Source organism: Ursus americanus, chromosome 34, assembly GCF_024610735.1.
Source record: "Ursus americanus isolate L20-20 chromosome 34, mUrsAme1.1.p, whole genome shotgun sequence".
Lineage (NCBI taxonomy): Eukaryota > Metazoa > Chordata > Mammalia > Carnivora > Ursidae > Ursus > Ursus americanus.
This window is the reverse complement of record NC_142160.1, coordinates 10986326-11013727: the sequence shown is the minus strand read 5'-3', so window position 1 is coordinate 11013727 and position 27402 is coordinate 10986326. Positions and strand designations below refer to the sequence as shown.

General features: G+C 41.0%; 1 protein-coding gene across 7 annotated transcripts in view; it reads right to left on the bottom strand.

Annotated features, from left to right (window-relative positions):
* Positions 1-8316: 8316 nt before the first annotated feature.
* The window catches only part of TJP2 (tight junction protein 2), a 114123-nt gene continuing 95037 nt past the window's right edge, over positions 8317-27402 (bottom strand). For 5 of the 7 annotated variants that reach the window (XM_045772602.2, XM_045772601.2, XM_045772599.2 and 2 more), the window contains 12 exons: positions 25429-25537; positions 24035-24245; positions 23150-23337; positions 22613-22708; positions 21930-22009; positions 21344-21554; positions 16328-16428; positions 14903-15115; positions 13615-13725; positions 12071-12400; positions 10914-10999; positions 8317-9302 (listed from right to left, as the gene is read on the bottom strand). In XM_045772602.2, coding sequence (XP_045628558.2) covers positions 9137-9302; positions 10914-10999; positions 12071-12400; positions 13615-13725; positions 14903-15115; positions 16328-16428; positions 21344-21554; positions 21930-22009; positions 22613-22708; positions 23150-23337; positions 24035-24245; positions 25429-25537 — 1902 coding nt within the window. In that variant the 3' untranslated portion in view covers positions 8317-9136. The remainder of the gene's footprint in view (positions 9303-10913; positions 11000-12070; positions 12401-13614; positions 13726-14902; positions 15116-16327; positions 16429-21343; positions 21555-21929; positions 22010-22612; positions 22709-23149; positions 23338-24034; positions 24246-25428; positions 25538-27402) is intronic. The other 2 variants (XM_045772604.2, XM_045772606.2) reach the window with 1 other exon arrangement.

Here is a 27402-nt window from a genome sequence, read left to right as displayed (position 1 = left end):
GAGCCCTGGCATCGAGCCCCCGCTTCTCCCCACCCCCGGCTTGTGCTCTGTCTTGTTCTCTCTCTCAAATAAATAAATGAAATCTTTAACAAAAAAAAAAGGGAAAGAAGCCAACATATATTGGTGGTAGGTTTGGCTCATATTTGGGAAGTACCTTACGTCGGGCCAGTTACTTACAGCAATTCTTTGGCTACCATATCACTCATTGTGAGCAGAACTACCACTATCCCATTTTTGTAGAGGAGACTGAGCCTCAGGCAACTTAGCCTGGGTCATAGGACCAGTGAGTAACTGTAGACAGATCTCTGAACTGAGGACCTGAGGACAGGGGTGACTGGCTCTACCCTAGGTTCTCGGGGTCCCTCTCCTAGGATGCTTTTCTTCTCTGAGCACAATCATCTGTACAGCACACAACAAAGTGACGGTTAGGGAGAAGGCATGGCCTCCCCTTCCCATCACATAGAATGAGCACTACTATCCTTCCTTGCGACCCCCTTTCAGCCCAGTTAGTCCAAAAGCAGAAGACTGTAGAATAGGCTTTCTCTCCTCTCCGTTACATGCATATCTGTGGATGGATAGTATTGACTAATTTATGAAATGTTAACTAATTTAAGCCTAAAGAAGAAGACAGTGACAGGGACAAGTCCAGCAGCTGGGCCTAAAACTATGATCTAATCCCTGTAATGTACTAGACAACGTTCTATTTCTTTAGAGAATTTTTCAGAATGCATTTCCCCAGACCGGGTCCACACATACGAACTCTGCAGTCACCTTACGAGCAAAGGTAGCCAGCCATCCCTCAGAAAGCCCATTTGGTCCCTATTCAGCAGAACTTCGAGATCTAAGTGACACAAATGTATCTGCCACCCTTCCCCAGATCTCTTTTTCTTGTTCCAACCCATTCCAATGGTAGTAGCCGCAGAGAACAGGACTTGAAGAGGTATACTCATTAGTTCCCTTGAGAGCCATGTGAAACTTCTGGCCTGGCTTGTCAAGTAAGTGGCAAACCGTCCCAAGGGAGCTGCAGAGTTCCTTCTTCGTGTTCAGAACACTGGCTTCCCTTGCAGCTGCGTGAATGCTGCACACCGCTTGGGGATGGGAGGGGGGAGGGGATGCAGGGAAGAGGTGAGCTAGGTTTGCAAACTCAGTGCACTCGGCCATCACGAAGGCCAGATGAGTAAGGGAGGCAGCAGTCATGCACAGATGTGAGCCCAGAACTGCCAAATCTACCATTTTGTAAAGAAATGCCCCAAATCTGGACTTGTGGGTAAAATCTGCTGATGTTTAAATTTAAGAAAATTTCATTGCCCTGTGTGGGCCAAACAAGTTTGTGAACTAGGTTAGTTCTGTGGATTCTGGCAATTTGCAGGCCCGGCTCTAAAGTTCTTCTTCTTTTTTTTTTTTTTAATTGTAAATTGAAGGGCCCCTGGGTGGCTCAGTCAGTTAAGCGTCCAACTCTTGGTTTCGGCTCAGGTCATGATGTTGAGGTTGCAGGACCAAGTCCCACATGGGGCTCTGCACTCAGCATGGAGTCTGCTTCAGATCCTCTCTCCCTCTCCCTCTGGCTCATTCCCTCTTTCTCTCAAATAAATGAATAAATAAACCTTTTTAAAAAATTGTAAATTGAAAACCATACAACGTGATCCACAAACTATTTCAAGACATCCTATGAAAGGAGCCTCTAGGTGGAGAAACAGGAAGACTGGATTGAGAAGCCAAAAACCTTGTTTTGAATGCAAACTGTATGTGTGATTTAATAGCTGAAGGATTCTGAGCAAGGTACATAATGAAGTTATGGATGACTTATAAAATTGGCAGAGCCACACCTGCCATTCTCACTCTGAAGGCCTGTTGCAAAGAACAAACCTGACTATCCATTCAGGAACTTCCTGCACCAATAATTTACAGTGCAAACTTCTGAAAGTCAGAGAATGGCTCATATTCAGAATATAGTGCTTTTGTTTATCTGCACACAGATGCACTCAATAAATATTTTTAATTGACGTAGTTTGCCAAAATTCCTGCTATAATCCAAATTTCAGGAATTAATCTTTTTAATGATCTACAAAATAATTGGTGTGACATTAGTCACACAGTGACTAATTAGTGCTAAAACTATTTACCAAAGTTCCCAGACTTCGTGAAATTACATGTTATTGTGTAAATTTTTGTCTAGAAGAGGTGCAAATAATTTCTGTCTAGTGAAAAAGATATCCATAAAAGTAATCATTTACTATTCTATAGGATATGAACCAGTTTTGTATGTAACTCAGAATTCTTATTGTAATATTCCTTAATTAATTGCTTATACGTACCTAGCTCCTCAAATGCTCTTTAAACCAGTATGAACACCGTACTGGTTCCTTCATTAAGTAATGTACTGAATAAAATCTTTGACACGTGCTCATTTTATATTTGCATGAGAATCATAATTTCATCCTTTTGAAAATTATACCTTGAGTTTGTCTTTTCCTAGCCAAACTAAATTCTTAGCAGTTTTTCTTACTTTTTTTTTTTTTTTAAGATTTTATTTATTTATTCGACAGAGATAGAGACAGCCAGCGAGAGAGGGAACACAAGCAGGGGGAGTGGGAGAGGAAGAAGCAGACTCATAGCAGAGGAGCCTGATGTGGGGCTCGATCCCACAATGCCGGGATCACGCCCTGAGCCGAAGGCAGACGCTTAACCGCTGTGCCACCCAGGCGCCCCTCTTAGCAGTTTTTCTTGACTTGTTTTACTAATGTTCTCCAGTTTATATCAGTGGGATCAGACCTGAAGTTTAAACTGGGCCCAATGTCAGCAAATCATTAGGGCACTGATATGCTTTTGTGGAAGACAGACATTACATTTTAATTTATTCCTCCCTCATTTATTCATTCCATTTTTCCAACAAACATTTCTGGAATATATGCAGGGCACTGAAGAGGATACAAAGATGAGTAAGTCCCACACATACTCCACTTGAAGTCGTTTAGATAGAGGTGAGTGGGAAATGTGTACTTTGATAACTAGAATATTAAAGAATACAGATAAAGGACTATGGGAGATTACTGAAGGAATTGGTGTTAAATTCGATTGGAGGTATCAGAGAAGGCCTGACAGAAAGTGGGACATATTAGCTGGACCTAGAAGGATGAGTAGGATTTTGAATGATGGTGAAGAAAAGGAAAGGGTATTCTCAGCTGAAGGAACAGCAGAGAAGTCAAGAAATGTAGTGGTCAAATGACATCAACTCTTTCCTGGTTCCCCTACCCAATCCCAATGTGTGTGAGGTGGGGATTGGGGGAAGTTCCCCACACACAACACTAAGCCATTCTCAACTACCACTTGGGTGTCGCAGAATTCAACTCAGTTCTGACACTGTCCACCCAGAGGTAGCACCAGATTCCACAGGCTAAGGACTCAGTCACTCCACTCACTTCAGATGCCAGTCACAAGCTCCAGGCTGTTACTTGTGCTTCCGGTCCACTGGCTACAGATTGGCGGTTCCAGCCATCCCCTCCTCAGGTTCCTTTAGTGTGCTAGAACAGCTCACAGAACTCAGGGAAACACTTAACGTATGTTACCAGTTTATTAAAGTATATGATAAAGAATACACATCAACAACCAGATACATAGGGCAAGGGAGGGGGTAATTTTATGGATCTTTCATGCCCTCTCCTGGGTGCCACTCTCCCTGCATCTGCACATGTTCACCAATCAGGAAGCTCTCTGAACCCAGCCCTCTTGGGTTTTTATGGAGGTTCCAGTGCATAGTCATGATCGACTAAGTCATTGCTCATGGGCTGGTTCGACTTCGGGGAGGGGGGGGCAGGAAGGGCACTGAAGGTTTCAACACTCTAATCACATGGTTGGTTTTCCTGGCAACCAGCCCTCATCCATGGGTGGGGACCAAAAGTCACCTTGTTAATATAACAAAAGATGCCTTTATCACTCTTAACACTTAGGAAGTTCCAAGGGTTTGGGGAGCTTGCACCAGGAACTGTGGACAAAGACCAACAAGAGAAATATATTTTGGTTATCTGAATGACCAACCATATATTTCTTACAATTCACAGTATCACAGTTGGGAACAAGTCCTCCTATGAAATTGGAACATACATGGGCTTTGCAGGAGAAAGTTACCTGAAAAAGAATTTGGGGGTCTACTATTGCATAAAAAACCACCTCAAAACTCAGTAGTTTAAAACAACACTTGTTTATTATTTCTTATACATTTGCCGATATAGGCTGGACTCAGCTAGAATGTTTCTGCTCCACATCTCTCTCACCCTGCTCAGAGAACAGCTGTTAGCCTGAGGAGTTTCCTCTCATAGGATAGCAGAGGTGCAAGAGAAAAAAACACATGGTCAATCCAAAGCCAAGGGGTGGGGAAATACATTCCAACCCTTTAGTGGAAGGAACTATAAAGGCATTTGGCAAAGGACATAGATAAAGAGAGGGCATGAAGAATTAGAACCAATGATGCAGTCTACCACAGGGACAGACAGTAGAAAACCTTGAATGCTTTGATAAAGAACTGAACTTTATTACTAAGAGACTAGGTCTGTCTTGCTATCACCACAAAAAAGAGACGATAATTATATAACATGACAGAGGTGTTAGCTAACACTAAGGTGGTAATCCTAATGCAATATATAAATATATCAAATCAACACATCGCATACCTTAAACTTACACAATGTTATATATCAATTATATCTCAATAAAAAATAAAAGAATTAAACTTTGTCGCAGGCAAGGGTAAGTCATCCCTTTTTTTAAGCAGCAGGAGACATTCTTGGATCTATTTTAGAAAGATGATTCTGTTTAGCTGGAGAGAGGATTAGAAAGTTTACAACCATCTGAACTAGGGTAGTGGCTGTGGGAAAAGGGACAGCAGGACAAATTAAAAATAGTTCTTAAGTGGAATAAAGTAGGTCATCATTGGAGGAAGAGTAAGGAAATCAAAGACACCACTCATGTTTCTAAATTGGTAGGGTGAAACCACTGATAGTGATAATACTAGCTATTTTTATTGAGCATTTATTTTGTGCTAACTACTGCAAACATTTTATGCATACCACCCTATTTAAGTGCCACACACACACACACACACACAAATATGACATAGTGTTGCCGTTTTCTGTCCTTATTTTATACATGAAAAGAACGAGGCTTAAACAGTTGAGTAACTTGCCCAATTCTATGCTAATAACTGACAAAACTGGGGGTTGATGTAAAACCGCTTTGATTCCAGAACCTGAGCTTATAACTTCTAAGGGCTGTGTTGGCAGGAGATCTCTATCTACCTCTGCCCACTCTGCAGATTTTGGAGATACTGGGTCTGAGTCAATTCCTTAAAATAAAAAAATATACATACACACACACCCTGTTGGCTCTGTTTCTCTAGAGAACCCTGGCTGATACAGGTACCGTAGGCTTTGCCCTCCCCATTCTGCCTAAGGACAATGCTCCAGTTCTTCTACTGCCTCTCCCAGCCCATCCTAAAACACTCTGCAGAAAACATCTCTCACCTTGGAGGCCTCAGCAGATTCACAGCGCATTCATCATCCTGACACATGGGGCGGGGTTTTCTGGGCCCTGCCGCCTCGCTCCCTGGGCGCTCCAGTTTCTCAGCAGCAAGTTCCTGCACGCATTCCTTCGCTGGAGGGAGAAGGGTGAGGACTTGCAGTGCGCTCATGCACGCATGTGCGCACACACGCACGGACGCATGCGTACACGTACGCACGCACGCGCACGGAGCAGCCCTCAAAAATCCGAGGCCAGTTGTTGAACAGGTGGCGTTGTTCTCTCGCCGCCTGAGTGGGAAAACCGTGAGGTACGGGTTTGACACCGTTCGACGGCGTTTCTTGGTGGGATTAAGCTTCAGCCTCCCACTGCGGAGTTACCTTGTACTTCCCGTGCAGTTTATATTCAAGGCCTGGTGCTGGCGCTGCTACCCGAATTCAGACCTCCCCTGAGTCCCCCCCCCCCCCCCACTCCAGTTCTGCTGTCCCTGAAGCCAAATCGTGGTTGACCGAACCAGGAAGCTCGGGGACGGATGGGGAGTTAGGAAGCACTGTTCTGACTGGCAGAGACTGAGCACGCTGCTTGTGAGGCAGGGCCACCGCGTGGACGCCGCCGGTAGGCTCGGGTCAGGCGTGGAGGCCGGAGGCTGAGGATGCTGTGGTTCGGGTAAGTGCCATGTTTTATTCTACAAGTTCGTGTGAGGTTTGCATTGTGTTGTATGATCTGCCCTATGTTTTAAGCACCCCCCCCCCAGTCTGAGTAAAATGGATTTTCCAGAAAGGTGGGTGTATTTTTCTTGGGGCTTTTTTATGCCTTTTATATTGCTATTTGGGAGGCATTGGCCCTAGATACTCCAGAATCGATATCTTGACTAGACCAGGCTTCAGGGTGGTCGTTCTTCACTGCACTTTTCGGGTGCCTTCTCCAGAATTTTTACTAAAGGGCCCTTGGAATTGTGCTACTGGCTTACATGAAAGAACACGGTAAGAAACACCTCTGGCAGGGGTCTGGCTGGCCCAGTGGCTGGAGCGTATGACTCGATCTCGGGTTTTGAGTTCAAGCTCCACGTTGGGTGTAGAGATTTACTAAAAAATAAGATCTTTAAAAAAAAAAAACAGACCTCCAAAATCATCTTTGCAAGCAAGTGGCCGTGGCTGCATGACACAGTGTAAAACCCCACGTAATAAAAAGACTAGGCGTAGGGGGAGAATTCCAGAACAATTTCCCCAGCTCCTTATGGACATTTTGAATCAAATCAGGTAGCAGTCATCTTGTGCCCTTCACTGGCCTCTAGAAAGCAGAAAATCCCAGACAACGTGTTAGAGTGAACACTACCCTCACTCATGGCTTTGTCTTTCCTATTCTGATATTCTTCTCCCCTTTCCTCATTTGCCTATAATCCACATATATCATAGTCAGCCTTAAATCCTTCCCAGAACAGTATTAATGAAAAATGGGTGGAGCAGGCACTAGTGGTCCATGGGGCATATTGTGGGACCTTATGGGTAACAGAGGTCCTGCTGGTCTGCACCACTTAATGTACCACAAAGCAAGTGCTAGAGCCAGATGACAGCCCAGCTCCTGATTGAAAAGCCTCCTTTCCCCTCCCAGGCTTTGCAGAAGGCTCATTCAGGTAGTAAAGGACACAAGCAAACTAAATCATCATATAACCAGTGTATCTTTTTCCATCCACAAAAGGTGACTTTTATTTACCAAATACACAGATTTGAGTCAGTGTCTTTAGGACTGCTCAGAAATTCATGGTACTGCACTAAATGGTTTATAAAATTCAGCACCAAGACTGAGAGAGACACAATCAAGGACATATTTCTAATATTGTATTAAGTAAGCTGAATTTCTGACTCAAAGCTAAACACCTTTGCGGCAATTCATATTATAAAAGACTCCTGATGGAAACCAAGACTCTTCTCCTTTCCTAAATTCAGTGTAGTTTTGATTCATACAAGCCTAAATTCCTGGGCTGTCTTGTTTAACTTCTAAACATATTTCAGCCTTTGAAGAGTGACTGTGGGAGTATAAATTGATGCAACTTTTCTAGGAAGCAATTTGGCAGTAAAAACATTAAGAGCCTTAAAAACATTCCTTATGCTTTTGCTCAGTAATTCCACTTCTGAGAAACTACCTGCAGAAAAGGATTAAAATGCTGATCATTAATGTACGGAAATGGGTTATACACAGGGGTACATTTCATGTAAAAGAGGCAAAAAACTGGAAACCATCCAAACTACCAAGGATAGCAGAATTGTCTAGTTATGAAGTCATAGGATATACTATTCTGCAGTTACTAGCAATGATGCATACCTGAGTTTTAACCATCTGTGAGAAAAGTTCATGATAGAATGTTAAATAGAAAAAGTAGAAAACAGGCACCTCAGTGTCTCAGTCGGTTAAGCGTCTGACTCTTCATTTTGGCTCAGGTCATGATCTCTGGGTCATGGGGATCAGCAGGGAATCTGCTTGTCCCTCTTCCCCACCACCCCCTGCTGTGCTCACCCTCTAATGAATGAATAAAATCCTTAAAAAAAAAAAAAAAAGGAAGTAGAAAACAGAACTGAAAATACGGTATACCCCTAATTATAACACATACAGACATCCACAAATATGTACTCCAAGGAAATGCACTAAAATTATCTGAAGGATGAGATGATGGGTTTCATTTTCTTTTCCACACGGGTCTCCATTTTCATGTTCAGCAGTGAATGTGTTTTCATTTCATGATCGCTAATTGAAATAGAAGTTGCATTTAGAAATAGGAACTAGTGTAGAAATCTACCACAAGGCAACTTATTGATTGCAATATCCTCCTTTTTATTAAATTACAAAACTGCTGTCATACACACGCTTTTGGAAATACGGTTTTTCCAAGTATCTGCTTTTGTGGAGCACATGGTTTTAAAACAAAAAATTTCTATACCAATTTCTTGGTCTTCAAGCCATTTAGCACTGGTAGCTGAACTACCAAGTATAGCTACTATATATACAGTCAGATTTTATGGAAAATATTACAAAGACAAATGCCTTGAAAAGATGACACAGTGCAGAGAAAACCATAACTAATAAGCTGGTATAAAACTTTAGTCAAAAAGTTTTAGTCCATTATGGCTTTGCATAAAGCTTCAAAGGTAGAAAATTTAAGACACTTCTCATCAAAGGCACTTAGAATTGTAATAAAATATTTCTTTGAATTTAGTCTGAGCGTGACAGTATTTTAATTCCTTTTTCACATTCCGTCTCTCATTGAAACGGTCCTCAAAGGCAGATATTAATGAGGGAAAATAGTTATCACTTCTTAATATACATGTTAAAAATATGCAAACAGAATTAATACAGATTTTGGTCCACTGAAACAGGTAACAGTATCAGACTGTAGTGTTTTTTTTAATTCTGAGCAAAAAGCCATAAACTCCCAAGACCCAGTTCCACAAACAGAGCCTTCAGTTCTTAGTTTGCATTGGTTTCCCCCTGGGCTCCCTTTCAGGAAATGGGAGTTCAGGTCCCACATCTCCACAGTGCACTTTCATTAGAAAGAACCATCCCGTGGATCAGTGGGAGTGGTGCTCTGAGGTGGTCCAGCGGAGAGATGGAAGAGTCAAGTTGTAGTCATCTATAACTCCGTGTCCCGGTACCGGGAAGGCTGGCCGTAATAGCCGCGCTTTGAGTGTTCTGACAGCTGCTGACGGTATTCTTCCTCTTCAGCATCACTGCCATAACTTCCTCTGGGATCCTGATAGAGTCTGGAAGGACCTTTCTGGGGCTCAGGTGGCCTGGAACTAACAAAGTGAGAGTGTTAAATGCATCCCACAGCTCATCCATGGCTTCTGACTGCCCTGTGGCAGTACGGCCCTGTGCACAGGACTGAGCAAACCTCTGAGACACATGCCACACTTTGCTGACAGACCAGAGCCACTTTTGGCCCCGCTTCAGGTTCATCGTGGGGGAGTAACAGGTTAAGGCCAATGCCCACTTGGGCTATGAGTGAGGAAGCCAGCCCTGTGCTCCCTGACCTAAGAATTTCCCCACTGGACTGAGGGTGCCTTCCCCACCCCTGTGTCTTTGGCTACAAGCTCACCCAGCGAGTGGCCACCTGGTTGGCTATACCACGGTTCAACTGTTAAAGAAGAAATTTGCCTCTTGTTTTCTATTGCTGTAAAACTAGACACTAGCTTCCAGTCAGGTTGGCCATAGGAAAATGTGACTTTTTTTTTTTTCTATTCTCAGAAGCAGGAAACAATCCAAGTATAAAAACCTCAACAGGAAGACACTGCCATAGTTCCTAATGCTTATGTAGCATTTTAAATATAAAGCATCTTACCAACACCGGTCAATTGATTGTCACCTTCCCTTCAGACCACAGTTCAGCACACGTGGCCTGACTTTGCTATGGATGCAAAGGAATTAAGGAGCTTGACTAAGAGCCAGAATATATTAGTGACAAAACAATTAGTGTCTAAGCCCCAGGACTTCTGCTCATGTGCTATCCCAATATAATTTAACATATCTGTGCTTCAGTGTGTCAAAGGGGACTAATTTGATATGTCAGTGATTACACTTTGTCGGTGAAATTTTGACTCTATAATCTTTATAATTAAATTTGACTGAATAAGGGGCGCCTGAGTGGGGCAGCTGATTAAGCATCCGACTCTTGGTTTCGGCTCAGGTTGTGATCTCAAGGTCCTGGGATCGAGCAGCGCTCAGCCCTGTGAAAATGGGAGAACCTCTTAAGCTGGGACTCCAGGGCATTGAATCTCTCCTGCCTTTATCACTGATGTGCTTTCAATCTCATGGAATGACTGTGTTGGAGGCTGCCTGCGCTGCATCTCAAGGCCTGAGCACATACAGGGAGAGAGGGCCCCTCATCCACCTGCATCTATCTGGGTGGTTATAAGGGAGTTATAGAGAGAAACTCACAAGTTCTCAGACCACCCTTCCTGGGTCACTCATTAGCACTTCCAAAGACAACATACTGACTGTGCATTGGGAAAGGCCAAATATAACCAGCATGCAATTCTTTGAAAGCCCAGTGGTATTTACATTTAAAAAAAAATTATAGGGGTGCCTGGGTGGCTCAGTCAGTTAAGCATCTAACTCTCGACTTGGGTTCAGGTCATGATCTCCACAGTAAGATCCAGCCCCGAGTCCTCTCTGCACTCAGCAGGGAGTCTGCTGGAGATTCTCTCCCTTTCCCTCTGCCCCTCCTGCATGTGCCCTAAAATAAACAAATCTTTTTAAAAAAATTTTTGACTGAAAAAAAGGTAAATAGTTGGCCAAGAAAAAAAAAGTCTTCTTGTTACACTGAAATGTAAGTGAAGAAATTCTTTCTTAGGAGTCCAAGTCTTAGACCAGCCCCCATTTTAAACCTAATACCGCTGAGCACCCCTTACCTTGTGTGCTGGGAAGGGCCAGGGTCTGCCCTGTGTGTTTTGATTGGAACTGCATAGATATCAGGATGCTTCTGAGCAATTTCAATCTGTGGCAATTAAGAGGAAAAAAAAAAAAAGAACAAAAGGGAAAGAATGAATGATTGCTGGTCCCATTTTCCAATCCCATTTTAAGTAGAGGAGGAAAAATAGACTCAACTCTCTAGTTTTTATGGTTGTATGTGAGTGCCTGGTATTACATGTCAAATAAGAAAAATGTTTAAAAGCAATGAAATTCTGCCACATGCTACAACAAGGACAAATACTGTATGATTCCATTTAAATGGGGTTCCTAAGTAGTCAAATTCATGAATACAGAAAGTAGTTCGGTATTTACCAGGGATAGGGGGAGGGGATGATAGGGAGTTTCAGAGAAGAGGGATGAAAAAGTTCTGGAGATGGATGGTGGTGATGAGTGCAGAACATTTTAAATGTATTTAATGCCACTGAACACTTAGAAAATAGTTAAAATGGCAAAAAATGGTTAAAATGGTAAATGTTATGTATATTTTACTGCCAAAACAAAACAGAAAAAGAAAAATGCTCAGAAGCACTACTGCTGTTTCTTAAATGAAGAAAACTCCCATTTTCACTGGGCAGAATATGTTCCATGAGTCTTCACTTACATTCTTCTTTGACCTTTGAAAGGTTAGATGTGCATATGGTACAGAAATTCAAACAGTATCAAGAAGTACAATCTATGAGCCTTTCAATTTAGCATCCAAGGTTTGCTTAGTTTCTACGGCAAATCTGAGAGCAAATTCAAATTCAGTTACCAAACAAATACAACAGATGTTTAATGAAAAATAACTTCAGAGAGGCGCTGATTCTCTTGTCATACTTCTCCATTCCAGAACCTGATATGAAGTTCTGAGATATGAAAAGCAGAATTTTTTTCACCTATACTGTTGGGCTTTCTTGATTAGAAGAAAAAGGGATACAGTGATAGCTGGCAATCTGGAAATGACATACACATAGCATGTGCCTGTGGTATCAGCCATGTGAACATCCTTTTCATGTCTGTGCCAGTGAAAAAAGGACTGCAAATCATTATATGAAATGAAACTTAACATTTTTACTGTTGACATGCTAAGGTAATCTAGTGGTTTAAAAATTATTACCCTTGCATTCTGTGCTTCTTGGAGCTCTTGCATTCTCTGTAATCTTGCCTTGTGATCCATCTTTTCAAATATTTTCACTTTGCCCAGGACAGACTTGGGAGTGCCTTCTAGCTCCTCACTGCCCTCTCCCACCTCCTCACTCTCTGGGGGAGGGACAGGAGTGGAGGGCTTCAGTATAGACCTTCCAAAGGCAGGTTTTACTGCAACAGGAGGAGGATAACCTTTGGTAGATGCCCCAGAAACTTCATTACCAGCAACAGCTGAGGGGTTTGACTTATATTCATGGGATCTGGAGAAGTCAAAGGATTCTTCTCTGTTCTGGGTTTTGGCCTGCAGAGAACAATGAACATATTTTTACCTTGGGCTTTCAGTTTATTTTCAAATCTGTATTAGTGATTTAATACACTCCCATTTCCTGATCAGTTTCCAGAGGTAGTCAACAAATACCATTCTGACAAGGAATCAAATACTACAGGACAAACAGGCACTGGTTGGACATCCTGAGCCTTACCTTGCTTCCTACAAAAGAGTATTAAGAGCTCTAGGAAACCAAGAGGGTGTTGGGGAAGGGCTGGGAGGCCTACAAGTGTAGAGGCAGATCAGACCTACTTTTGTACTAGAGGAGATTAAGATTAGTATCTTGGAGAAGACCTCAGAATGAGTCAGGGGGGTTTAAGATCGAAGAGTGGGATCCTGAGTTCACATACCAAGTGTGCATGCCCTAGCCCAGAGGGAAGGCCTCTGTCCAGCCATGAATGAGACTGGAGCGGGAAGGGCAGCATATAACACTAACGGCCACTTTTCCTTCATACTTCAATCCTAGGCCTGCTTGTACCTTTTCAGTGATATATTTTATTAGGTCACTATTTCTGAGAGCTCACATAATCTGTGATTACTTTCTTCCTATCTAAAGTATTGAGTTAAATGGAGAAATTTTATTGGGTTATTAGAGGAACCCTGTATTTATAGAGTTGATTCAGAAAGGGGGTTAAAAAAGTCATATGACATACACCATGTGTTCTTATTATTGATTCTGTTCTGAGTAATGATTTAAATTTAAAAATAAATTAAGCTGTCCTCATAATGAGAGGCATCATAAACAGTGATGGTGATTGTTTTCTTTAGTAAACCATCGGTAGGAATTTTCTGGTATTAGACTGTGGACAGAAAACTCTAACTGAAAAAGAAAAACAAATTCCTGAGATAGGTGCTTCTGGACATTCAGTATTTGTCAAATTTTTATTCTTCCTACAAAAAAAATTTTTATAATAAATAAAATAATGAAAAGTGAATATGTAAATAAATAAATAAAATACCAACAGTTCTAAAACTGTATGCTCTCTGAAACTGCCTTTCCTTCTTTTCACTCTTCCCTAATTTTGGGGTTCACCCAACAAACCAAAAGACACGTTTTAATACTAAAAGAGTGAGCCAAAAACATAATTCAACACCATCTCATTGTGTGTGCTCTTCCTGGCTATGCAGGAAGCTGTCCAGGTGTCTGCTTACTCTTCCTCCCCATCGTGGGCTTCCCAGCCACATACCTTAGGCGGCTCTGGCTTGAATGCTGGGGGTGGGCTACTGTCCCTAAGTTGATCTCTGCTAGCAGCCCTCCTCATCTGAGCTCGTGGCTCTGGGCTGGGTTTCCTTATGCTCTACAAGACATAAAGGTTCATTCACAACAAGAAGATCCCAGCAAAAAGAAGAGAACATTCATCTGCTTTGCTGGAGTTCTGCCAAGCTGCAAGAAGTTCAGAAGTTGAGGTTCATAACTTGCATAAATTGGGATACTGACCCAGTGCTGCTTTACTGAAGGCAGATACCTGCATATTCCCATTAGCAAATGCTGAAGATATTTTTTTTTAACTAGCATCCATTGTAGTAGTCTCCTCCTTTAAAATAATCCCCCCCCAAGTCCTCCTGAAGTCTAAAATCTCTTTTATCACTTATAGCTGTCAATATTTTTAAGCATTAGCTCATCTACACCTGGAGACATCAGGGAGTTAATTTATTCTTTATAACTTGTCCACTGGTATATACTAATTTTTTGGCCTTGGTGGGTTTTATCCCTGCTTCAACTTATTTTTTTAGTACTTTTGTTTCTTAAAGAATAAAACCGTTCACCAAAGTGAGCTGACTTGGTAAAGAGAAGTCCAGAAGAGTAACTATTCAAATGTATGGATAACCTCATCTACGTTATCCCAATGTTCTCTGAGGTGCAACTAATAACTGGTCCTAACTTAGTGCTGTTGACACGATCTCTAGGATCACAAAAGCTGTCTATTCACCGGTGGATGCACAGTACACATAATCAGATGTATATCTGATCATAAACTCAATTAAAAAATTGAAGTACAAGAGAGAAGGAAACTGATGGGGAAATACTCAGGAGTTTTGGCAAGATTAGAAAGGTTAAAGGTAGGATGGATAAGAAAAAGCAAGGACACCTAAAAGTACAAAGAGACCTAATCAAAGGTTACAAGTAAATACAACAAAATTGTATTTAAAAATAATGTTCCACTTATAATTTGGACAGCTGGCACATAAATCTGTTTAGTGTAACCATCATGCTCGAGAACATCGGTGTGATGAGTGCTGATCACTCAACCTCTCTCAGCACTGAGTTCCTGTCTGGCTTTCCCATGGACCACAAATGCTATCGTACAGGCATTGACTTTGAATCAGAAACCCCCTAGAAGCCATCAGTTCCAACTCTTAGGAATACCTTCCACGGCACACTGAATAAACAGTTGTCCAGAAGAACTGAAGTGAAACAGCGGACCCTCCTTTTCCTGCTCATGGCCTCACAGCCTGTGGCCTGCCTCGCCTCACCTCCTCATGCTGCACCGGCTCCGAGGAGCGGGTGATGGAAGACACCAGTGGCTCCTCAGCTGGCTCATCCAGCTCATTGTCAGTGTACGCGCCTCCTTCGCCGTCGGTGTCTTCAAAGTCACTGATGAGGCGGCTGTCGCAACTCAGATAGTCTGCGCCCATGGCAGTTAAGTAGGACATGCGGTCTTCAGGGTCATCATCCATCCCTTCCATCTAGAGGAATTTGTGTCGGAGGGTCAGTGGGGTCAACATGGCTCCTGGGAGTGGGGACTCAAGAAAATTCCCAAGGGCACAGCCAAGTGACTGAAACTTTGACATGTTCTAGAAAGGGAAGTCATCTTTATCTTCCTTAAATCACTTGGCCTGAGATTACTAAGTTAATTTTTTGTGCAGGGATTCAATTAGGAGCCCTCCACCCTATCTATCCTTACTGCTGTGCTGTATCCCACTACTGAGCCATGCATCCTCAGACTGTTGTGCTTCTCTTCAAGAATTTGGGCTCCTTCCCAGCTTTTTCTAATACTTGTCTCCTGTAATAAATGTACACTGCCTGGTTCTGCACACCTCTCCATTCCTCCACAAAGTTCTCAAATCTTTGAGGAAGGAAGCTCTGTCCTGTTCGACCTGTTCTCACAAAGGAGGCTAGCACAGAACCTCAGCAGGCTGTAAGCACTCGGAAGATGCTAGACACCTTGACTAAGCATGCAGTTTCCAAAGGGCAAGACTAGGACTCAACAATCTAATTGGTAATTGAGTCACTTTCGCAACAAAATCCTCTGACATCTCACAAACTAGTTCAATTCAGGTGGACTTCAGAATACTAGCATCAAAGCCTAGAACCACAGGAAATTGTGCAATCTCTCTGCTTCCTCCCTTCAATAGAACTGTGGGAAAACTACCTGCACGGATGAGAAGCTAGCCAATTTTAGAAGCCTACACAAGCTTCTGAGCACCTTCTTACCAACCCACTTGAATTCCGAATTCCTAGGACATATTCTCCTCCAATCTTCTAAGCAAATGATTCCAACTCTGCTAGCTTTTCCTTTTCTTAATTTTTAAATATATTCTCCATGACCCTCATCCTCACCTCTCCCTTTCATGCTGACTTTCCTGATTCCTTAGTAAGCTGTGGAGCTCAGCAGAAGTTCTTGTAAGCTCTGATTAGTGTGCTTGGAATACAACACTAGTTACTACGTTAAAAGTAAAAGGGAAGTGAATGTAGGGTCACATACATCACATTCTACTTTTCTTTGAAAGGTCCCTTCATTTTATTACTTTTTCAGAGAATTTATAAAATTTCAAACATGATTAGCACACATGCTGGAATCACTTCAAATGGGCATGGTTTTCTACATTCACTACCCTCCTGAGAAAAGATTCAGAACATGGACTCTCACCCCATAGCAGAGTATCTATGCCACATACCTTTCCTTCAGAGACCCAAACTGCTTCTCCTTGCTGATGCTGAATTGTGTCCTTCAAGCTGCCAAACCAACTATCATTGGCTGAATTTAGGTTGATAGTAGCTATAGAAATGTAAACAAAAGGTTTGCATCAACTCCCAGAACAATGTTTATTAAAAATGTGACTTCACATAATTTTACTCATTTCTGTCATATCTGAATTAAAACTTCGGCAAATGCAAGAGAAAGTACGCACATACTTGAACAATAAATCCCTTCAGCTGAATGTAATTAAAACCATTACTGGTCTAGCTGTTGGGAGTTTACATTACAGATGAATGTTACAAAGCTAAAAATGAATTACTTTCTTTTCAGAGTGTCTATTTTTCAGAAAAGCTACCTTTAAAAGATATGTTTTTAACAACTGTGTTTTTAAGAGCAAAGAAAACACATCTAAAACAAATACTATAAAGATTGTTTTATACGCATGTATGTTATAAATAAGAAAAACATACACAAATTTACTGTTGGGTATCTCCAAAAAAATACTAAAGGTAACATTTAAGTGTAAATAATTTTGATAGGCTTAAATATTTTAGAATATGTATACAGATTAACCAAACTCTACAGGTGTGTATTCAAAGAATATATATTTTCTATTCAGAATGAAATATAGCTTACATAACAGTACTACGGATCAACCAAGCACTTTTCCAAATAACCTTACACGGACGAGCTCATTTCTTGTTTATCCAAACCTTACAAAGTAGGTATCGCTACTGTCCCCATTTTGCAGAAGAGGAATTGAGACACAGTAGTGAGAATAGCCCAAGGCTTTACACCAAACAAGTGAAGAAACCTAGATGCAAACTCTGAAGTTTGCTTTTAGAACCTATTGCCTTAGCCACCACACAGCAGAGCCCATCTAAAAACAAATACAAAATACCAACCAAGTAAAACATATGCAGCCGTTCTCCAGCAACATTAATTTATGGACCTAACAGGGATAAACTGGTCAAATTGCTCCAGAATAATAAATTAAGTTGGGCCTAAAGTGATCAGACTGCAGGTAAATTAGGATTTTTTTTTAAACTGTGCCATTGTCTTTTATTAAAGGATATGGCATTATGTGTAGCACCCAAAAGAAAACGGGCTTGTTGGTATAAAAGTCAGGCCCCCCTGGTCCACCTATCCTGAAGTCTTTGTAATGCTATATATATAGCCAAAAAAGAACCATTAAGCAATTTTTAAGCAACTACATTTCAAGTTTTCTTCCTAGTAACCTGTACCATTCTTTCTTTTAAAATGTTCTGACCCTGGCCTTGGAAAATCCTAAATGAGCTTAAAATTTCCTTGGTTATCAGTTATTTATAGCATTAGAATAAACTGATATATTGGATAATTCAAGGAAAATTAACCTTGATTCCTTGGACTTTTGTATCCTTATGGACTTTTGTATCCTTAATCATGGTACTTTGCAAAGATTATTGTGTTCCCAGGTAAAATATGATGCCACAATATTTAAATATGGAAGTGAGATTTTACACCCCAGAAACGAGTGGTTTGCAGTAAATGTATACATTAAGCTGCTTTTTGAGCTTTATGTTGGAGTCATTTGAGATGAATATAATCTGTATTTATCATGAGGAAAACCTAAAGTTAAAAGGGCCATCTATGAAATGCAGAAAATATGTTCATGCCTCCTTATAGAATGAAAAAGTCATAAGACCTCCTACTGAATTCACATTGAATCAAGTATATGGGGGGAAAAAAAAAAACCAACCACCAAACCCTCATAGTAGCTAATTTCTTAAGCCCCCTATAAAGGTAACACAGACTATGATGGTACCATCTAACTTATGCACATGACCTCCTTTTAAGAGGTGGGGGCACAACTATGATATTGCCTTCCCTTGCAGTCAAGTACCTCTGGTTTACTGTTGGCTTCTGCTCATTAGGTTTTTCAGATTCTTTGACTGTAAGCGTTATTATATGCTATAGGCATCAGTTAATTCCTGTTGCTCCTAACCTCTGGACTAGGCCTATATCCCTTGGATAGGCTTAATGCATCTCTCAAACTCCAGCCAGTGAAATTTCTAAAGAATCTGCACTCAGCCTCTGCCTTGGCTGGGAGTCCTGGGACTCTGAGGGCATCCATTCCCAGCCCTGGCACAAGTGTGGTCATTACTCCCTCCCCAGCCAAGGAGGGTGTTGGGAAGTCCAACAGCAGAAGGTGGTATGTACGGCTGGACGGGTAGGGAGAAACTGGAATGACTGCTAACGGATACTGGGTTTCTTTTTAGGGTGATGAAAACATCCTAACATTGACTGTGGTGATGGCTGTACAGCTCTGAATAGACTAAAAACCACCGAATTGTGCACTTTAATGAGTGAATTGTAGGGTATGTAAATTAAATCTCAATAAACCTATTCATGTGGCAGGGACCCCCTCTAAACGAGCAACCATCAACCAAGGTGCCCCAGCCAGAGCGTACAGCACCTTCCATCTACTTCCTCTGGTTACCAGTCTCTGCCTTCCCTGGGAAACCAAGAACTGGCTACTGCAGTTTGGGTTCTTTCAGCTGATACAAGTTTCACTTTTTCCCCTCAAGCCTTTTCAAAGACTGTATAATGACATGGAATTATTTTTGTTTTTAACATGTGATATTGAAAAATAATAAAATAGGTTTTATATCACTAATATCACTAATAATAATCAGTAGCCTTTGTTTAGTACTTGCAGAGTCCCAGGAGAGAACTGTGAAAATTTTACATTACTGAAACCTTGGGAAGCTGATAAAAGTGCTAGAATATCCTGTGGTACTTTAAAAATCCCATGATTTCACATAAATGGTGGCCCTGCCTGGGTTTCTCAGTCCACAATTCCATTTCATTGGTCTTCAAACCATGAACTGCGTGCTTCAGGAATTTCAAGAAAACATGTAATTCAAACCGTATGTTTGAAAAATAACTTTGTGACAAGTATACAGTAAAGCATCCTGTAGTAAAACTTTTTAAACTGGGAAAGAAGCGCAGCCTAACATTTTAACTTACAATGAAAATTAACTTGCTTTGGGGCATATCTCAGAATAAAACTTCCCTTGTCATCTCTGCTTAACTAAGGAGTATCCTGAGTTTGCAATGGGAGTCATTTTAATATTGTCATAATTAAATACTCATCTGCAGGAAATGGGACCTTCTCACTACTGTGCAACAAGGGAAAAGAAGGATATTGAGCCTGGGAGACCACCTGCAACATAACCCTGGATTTTGAATTACTGTATTCATCAGAGCAGTTCTATTATTCCTACTCATTAACTCAAAAAAATGCCATAAGTTTATTTCCCTTCTTGGTATCTCCTATCCTCGCCTGAACCCCAAATTCAACTCTGAGGTAAGCCCCTAGTCATTCAGTCAACTTAAGCAAAGGCAGGAGGAGGGGATGAGGTGGGGGTATGTTTAGTATCAGTCACAATCCTGCAGGTCTTGGTTAAATGGACGAATTATCTGTTCAATGGAGGAATTACACTCTGACCCTTTCCGGCATTAAAAAATACATCTGTGCTGTAACATAAAGAAAATTGGACACACAGAGACACCACATTTTATCTGGGCTCAGCCATGAATTAGATGTGTGTCACCTTGCAGAAGTTGCTAGCCTTTCTTATGGTCTAATAAGCAAACATGAAACGCTAGACCACTGTTAGCTACTGCTGTAATAAAAATAGTAATAATAATAATAATTACATTATTATTACCATAAGTAGTAGCAGTAGTAAAAACAAGAGAGGCAAGATTATGAATGTATCAAAAGCACAAGGTCTTAAGACTCTACAGTCACAAAAACCCAGTTTATTATAGACCACTCTCTCCTGTACATTTGGCTAAATTACCTGTCAGTTTCAGCATTTCACCACAGTGGTAAACAGAGCATCTCTTTAACAAGAAAAGCCAGTGACAATAAAACAAGAGTCCAATGTGGACATACATTCATCTACCCCTGCCCCGCCCAGTGTCAGATACGCTAAAAATAACATAGGTAGAGGGTGAGCAGCACACAACTCAAAAAGCTATCATTACTCTGAGGATTTTCTATTCATATAGTCCCCTCATGTTGCTCCCACAAAACTGCGTTGACCAAAAACTTGATATAACCCTTTTAAGCTCTGAATTATACCACATTCACAGAACTAGTCACACACATAGGTACTGCATATATTCAGTTACTAAACATGCTACATTCTTAGATTATTTTACTTTTATAAGGAATAGTAGCAGTGGGTCTTCATTTCAGGAACTTAAAAAAATTGTATTATGTGAAATTTTAACCATATACAAAGCAGAGAGAACATGAACTTCCCTGTCTACAGTACCCAGCTTCAACAACTATCAACTCTTGGCCAGTCTTGTCTATATCCCCACCCATTCTCCTCACCAAAGATTATTTAAGCAAATGCTAGGCATCATATTAGGTCATCCATAAATATATATTAGGTCCATCCATGAATATTTTATTTAGTATACATTTCTAGAAGATAAAGACTTTATTTTTAAACATAATCACAGCATCATTTATTATCCCAAAAATGGGAGTAATAAATCCTTAATATCATCTAATACACAGAGTGTTCAAGTTTCTATTTTGGGGACCTTCTTAAATAATGAAACCACTTTCCTACCACTGTTAGTGCACACATGCATGGTAAAGAGAGAACAGTGATAGAATCTATATAGAGATGTGGGTGCTGGATGGTGCATTGGGCTCAATTGCTGGCCTGTAGTCTCACACAAAAATTTAAACCCATCAAAATGACCAATTTTTGCATGTCATGGATCTTTACAGTCATTTTCAAACAAAATCAAATATACAAATGCCATGAGTCTAGTATCATTTTATAGGATTAGTTTCTATTCAAGGAGTCATGAAGAGGATTTCAGATTACTCTTCTTTATTCAGATTATTTTCTTATTTCTTCCATTCTTCAATTCTCTATTTCCAACTGTGGAGCAAAGAGACAACATTTTAAATTTCACTTACCTGTAAAAAGATGTGCACAAGTTTTTTTAAGCTTATTGGCTTGATCATATAACTTCCGAGAACTTTTGTTGGACGTTGGATTCAACCTTTGTCTCATGGTTTTGACACCTTGTCTAGAGTCTGGGTTGAAAAAAATCACAATCGGGAACCACTGAGTGTAATTCAACAGGTCCACAGCTTTAGGAGTCACATCCAACAATGCGTGCTTGTCCTGTTAGAAATGGGGAGAAGTTATATAAGTGAGTATGTAAAGTCACAGAGCAGCAAAGAGTTTGTCTTAAGTAAAGGTTACATCAGGTAACGCTTGTCAGTTTAAATCAAAAAGAAGAAAATGTTTTCCTCCACATTATGCCCACTTCTGAGAAAATGAATTAACAGGTTATTTGGTATAATGTTTAGAACTCTGAAAAAAACAGTACATCACTGCCATTCAACATTGACTGATTTCCACACAATGCAGCAGCTTATGTTTATATTCATTTTTTTACCATTAACATTTAATGATTACTAAAATACAGATTTTGTTCCAAAAAGGACTGCGGCAAACTATGACCCAATTCTTTCCAACAATATGGCCTTTCCTCACCAGTTCAATAATTTGCCGCACAGTATTTAACCGCACCACTCCACTGGATTTCTCGGATCCTGCATCTTTTGGTTCTGTTTCTGCAAAAGCAAAAAACAAAGAGCTAATTAACTTTTTTAGAAGTCAGGACCAAAGACTCCAAACCAGCATCAGCAATGACTGGACATCTGACGTTAAGAGCCGCCCTAAAGTGAAGACCATGAGAAGGAACCACACCACCTCTTTAACTGAAATCTAATCATGAGGAAGGAGGCAGTCTGACAGGTGATACGGGGGTGTGGACTCTGCAAGACAGCAAGTCAGAAAATAAAGTAGAGGGATGCCTGCGTGGCACAGTCGTTAAGCGTCTGCCTTCGGCTCAGGACGTGATCTCGGTGTTATGGGATCGAGCCCCACATCGGGCTCATCTGCTATGAGCCTGCTTCTTCCTCTCCCACTCCCCCTGCTTGTGTTCCCTCTCTCTCTGGCTGTCTCTCTCTCTGTCAAATAAATAAATAAAATCTTTAAGAAATAAAAAAATAAAAAATAAAGTGTGTGTCTATGTCTATGGTAGAGGATATATAAGGCAAACTTTTTGACAGGTGACAGTGACTCCACGTGAAGGGGATGCGGGTCATTATTTTTTCATTTTTCCTGTATGTTAGATATTTTTCAAAATAAAAACTGGAAATCAGCAGACTTACTGGCAGTTTGGAACAGGTCCGATAACTCATTTGCCAACTTTTCCAATGCTATATCTGCTATGGGGCCAAATAAGACCACAGGTCTCTTGAAACCAGCTGAAATGAGACAAGAAAAGCCATGGAAACACACTTCCTCAGCTACTGAGATAAGAAGCGAAAGTATTTTATAGGCTAGTGATAACATGACTAAATGAAAGAAATTATGTTCTCCCTTCCCCAGTTCAGCCCTGCTCTTTTCTGAATATGCCTCACTCCCCTCCCCAGGATCAAAAATAGACTTTGCTATAGATAATATATATAAACTTCTGAATGGTAGTATTAAAAAAAACTAAAGACGTGGAAATACACCTCCATATATGAGTTTGCACTGCTCACTTTTTTGAAAGTCTTATTTCATGTTTGAATATGATTGCAACTCTATAGCCTGGCTTTGGTTTAAGTAGTATGGTGAGTCTGAACCTATTACAGTCTGAAAATGAAGAAAAACAGCCTCAGAACCCAGTCAGATCATTTCCTGGCCCCACTTGGCTTCCCTACCTTCTCGCAGCAAAACCCTCTCATAAGCCGGGAACTTGGTGCTAACCGACACAACAGCTGTAAGATCTTCCCGACTCTTCCTTAAGTTTTTCTTCACACCAGATCTCTGGCCACGCATTCTCCAGAAATCTCCTCTGTCCCCAGCATTGTCTCTCTGGGCATTCTGAACACTGGCCATCTGTTCAGCTCTGAGAGAAGAAACCACAGGTAGTAAATCTCTAAAGCCAGAAAATCCACAAATGAATGTTGTTTATGAGCTTGGATTAAAGAAGATGCAGCTTGACAGTGGAAGAGGTTTCACAGAGTGGGAAATGTGGAGACTTTCTTCACCCAGTGGAAGCAGAGAAAGGCTGAGTTCACATAGAAGCTACCAGAAATAGCTCAGTAACAAACACAATAAACTTGGCTCATTCTGGTAGGCTGGTATACAGTAAACATAACCATAATCCCTGCCAAAGTACAATTATCTTTCTTACTTTCCCCAGTCAGCCAACCAACAAGTGTTAACTGGGGGGCATAAGCCTCTCCCAAGGATGAGGGCCAGACAGTGGACAAGTCCACCTTGTCTCTGAGAGCTGTGCTGATGCGCTCCAGCCACTCCAGTATCTGCTTGTATGCTGTGCAAGACACTCCATAGGAAACTGTTTAAATACCAGCCAGGCGCAACAACCAATGACATGATGCTAACTAAATACAGCCGACCAGCTGGTGGCTATCTCACAGTCCCAGGCCACTTCTCATGAACCAGAAGTAGGTGATGGAAGAGGACACGAAGACAAATGATGAAGTCATGTGGGGCTTTCTCTCTGAGCAGGGAAGGGACTGTAATTGATTTATGGGGGGAAAGCTGAAGAGAGGTGTATGGGAGTATGTGATCTCAGATACCTGCTTTTGTTGGGGATTAAGCCTTTCTCCAATTCATTTCCAATCCTCACAGCCAGCCAGTGGCCCAGCTTGCCATCGTACAGCGTGTCTACGACTCGGAAGACCTCCCCTCTGGTGAAGGCCAGGCTCTGTGGAGTTTCCTTCTCACATTCAAAGTGGCTTCTTATAAAAAATGAATCCCCTCTGCCACAAGCCAGGATGTCTCTATACACTGAAAAACAAAAGCATTCTTGTATGTTGCAGTCTGCTTAGCCAGAGGTCTTTTCTTGAAGAATTACCAGCTTCTTCTATTTCTGATCACTTTTTACTTCTCTTTATTTAGTAAACTCAGTGGACAGGCCCTAAGGGAATCAGGTCTCAAATAGGAAGGACAAAAAACTAACTTCATGAGCTGCTGTGATAGTTAATTTTGTGTGTCAACTTGACTGGGCCACAGGGCGCCCAGGTATTTGGTCAAACATTATTCTGTATGTGTTAACTGAGGGTATTATGGAATGAGATTCATATTTAAATTGGTAGACTCGAGTAAAACAGACTGTGCTCCCTCGTGTGGTGGGCCTTGTCCAATTAGTTGAAGGCTTGAATAAAACAGAAAGGTGAACCCTTCTCCAAAAAAGAAAAAAACAAACTCTTCCTGCTTTAGAACTAGGACATCAGCTTTTTTCCTGCTTTCAGACTCAAACGGAAACATCAGGTCTTCCTGGGTTGTGAGCTTGCGAGCCCTCAGACTGTCAGTACACTATCAGCTCTTCCAATTGTCAGGCCTCCCGACTTGAACTGGAACCAAATCATTGGCTCTCCTGGGTCTCCAACCTGCCAACTCACCCTGCAGTCCTTGGGACTTGCCAGCCTCCATAATGATGTGAGCCAATTCCTTATTATAAACCTCTATCTATATATACACAAACCCCCAATGGATTCTGTCTCTCTAGAGAACCCGCTGATAACACTTGCCAATCAACCTCTGAAGCCGACTGGGAAAATGCCATCAACCCCCATTTTCAGATGAGAACAATGAGGCCTGCAAGGGTATAGCAACTTGTCAGACTGGTAAGCGTTACTGTGGAAGCTGACCCAAAGACGTGGCCCTTTGCATCTTTCATATGGAAAAGTCAGTATATTCCAAACAGTACTTAAGGATAGACCACTGCTCAGAAAAGCAGTTTTATTCCCAATTGACACAACTGGTAAAATTATTTCAGGTGGTGCAAAGAAAACACTTCTATGGAACATTAAGTGGTACCCAAATTTTCTCCACATACCTGTGACCCAGAAATTGAGTATGAAGATATACTTCAAATTTTTAATACCCAGACTTAGCTATTCTGGTCCCAAGATACCTCTCTCATCCCTCCCCCTCTCCCCGAATTAAACTAATGACCAGATTTGCTCACCATCAGCTCGGCTCTGAGCTAAAATGGTCACCATTTCACCTTTCGGGATCTCTAGCAGGTAAAGAACGGCATCTTCCCGAACCAATCCTCTGAAATCCTGTGTGTTCACCTGTAGGAAGGTCAAACAGAAAAACAAAACAAAAACAAATAAACAACAAAAAGATGCCACCTAAGTTTTTGATCTGTTTTTTTTTTAGGGCCTGCCCAAAGCAAAACCCAGATGTAAAAAAGTCCTTAATGTCCCAGTTCAAGCCCGCCTAGTACCCGCCATGGGCCTGGGCTGTGTGCGAATCACCACACCTTCCTGTCTCCCCACAAATATGCCATTCCATCAAGGATTTGTCACTGGATCATATTAAAATTTCTTGTTAGGCTTGTGTGTCTGTCTCTTGTTGAGTTTCCCACAGAGATGGCCAGGGAGGTAACATACAATTATGAAACGTAACTATAATGCTACAGGGAGTGATGGAATTTTATGGCAAAGAGGCATGCTAGCCCAGCTTAAGGTATTAATACTTCAAATTGATTCAAAGAAAAGCCTGAAAATAAAAATCCAATTCTACCTTTCTCCTATAGCTTCTCTCACCTAAAAGGTTTTTAATATCTGTTTATGAAATTGAAGAGCATTATCCTTATAATGGGAGACCATTAGCCTAATACACAGGCTTATATATTTCAGCTTCTGGCACACACTTACTTCTGGCAATGAGCCACATTTATCCCCCACTGACCAAACAAGGGACACTAGCTTTTGAAAGATGTTAGAAAGCAAGTAAAACTGAAATGTGGCACAAAGAAAAAGACAATTTGAAATCTTTGTTCAGTACCTTTAAAACCATTTTAAAACAGAATTACAAATAAGTTAAGTATAAAAATTATTTTAAAGTACCTAATATTTTAATAATATAGAAGTAAAAAGAAGATAAAAAATTCCTATGAAATATTTTTTTCAATCACTGAGGACTACAGAATCCTTTAGTTATCACTGAAAAAAGTCATTAATGGAGCCTAATTTAAGGTTGGAATTTGTGATTAAGTAAGAATACGCATTAGGTTGACACTTGGTGCTTTTGAAATGAAGTAATTTGTTAAAGCAATCTCATTAACTTTTCCTTTGAAACAATATTTAGCATTTAAGGCATCTGTCATTCCCATCTCTCTATCCCCCAGTGAGGGATCATCACACTTTAGAATCTAATCCTTTCTTATGCCATTTATATATCTATACCTGTATCTGTGTACGGCCACATGTTTTCATATACACTGTATGTGCCTTTATTTAAATAAGACAAGGCCACAGGGCTTGAGGGAAGACTCTGAGGGTCTCTCTGTCCATCCTATGGCCATGTGAGATGGACCCTCCATCAAGCCAAAAATACAGTGGGCAAAATTAAGTCACACGTGGGAACTACATTTAAAAACTTAGGGAGTTTCTTTCTCTTTTGCATCCCTGAAAGTTTCTGAAAGAGAAATAAGAACCATACCAGGTAAATAATAAGCAACGAGACAGTCAAGCCAAGCATGAAAACACATAGACTTCTGTTACTGGTAAGGCGTATATCCTGCCACAGCACACTAGTACGTTCGCTCCACTTGTCAGGCTGCCACCTTTACAAAGGGAAGAGCTGTACTTAGAAAACCCTCAATAGAAAAAAATGGTAAACAGAGTTTACCACATACATTCAATTTGAACATGAAAAGGAACAGCGAAATAAATTACAGTTAAAAAGGCCAGGACAGCAGCACTTTGATATGGAAGGTTAGGTTGTACAGTCCTCTCCAAGAAATACCCTCTTTCATTATCTACTTAGTCTACAGGGGCCAGCCGTGTCTGCTGTGATCCTGAAAAGGATTCAGTATCAGCTACAGCTTTTGACTGTATAGCAGCTTCTTTGCCCCAGTAGGCGAACTCAATCTTTTTTACCCCTTTGTAGAACTGAGGGCTCCTTTAACAGAAAATTTATTCACACCCAA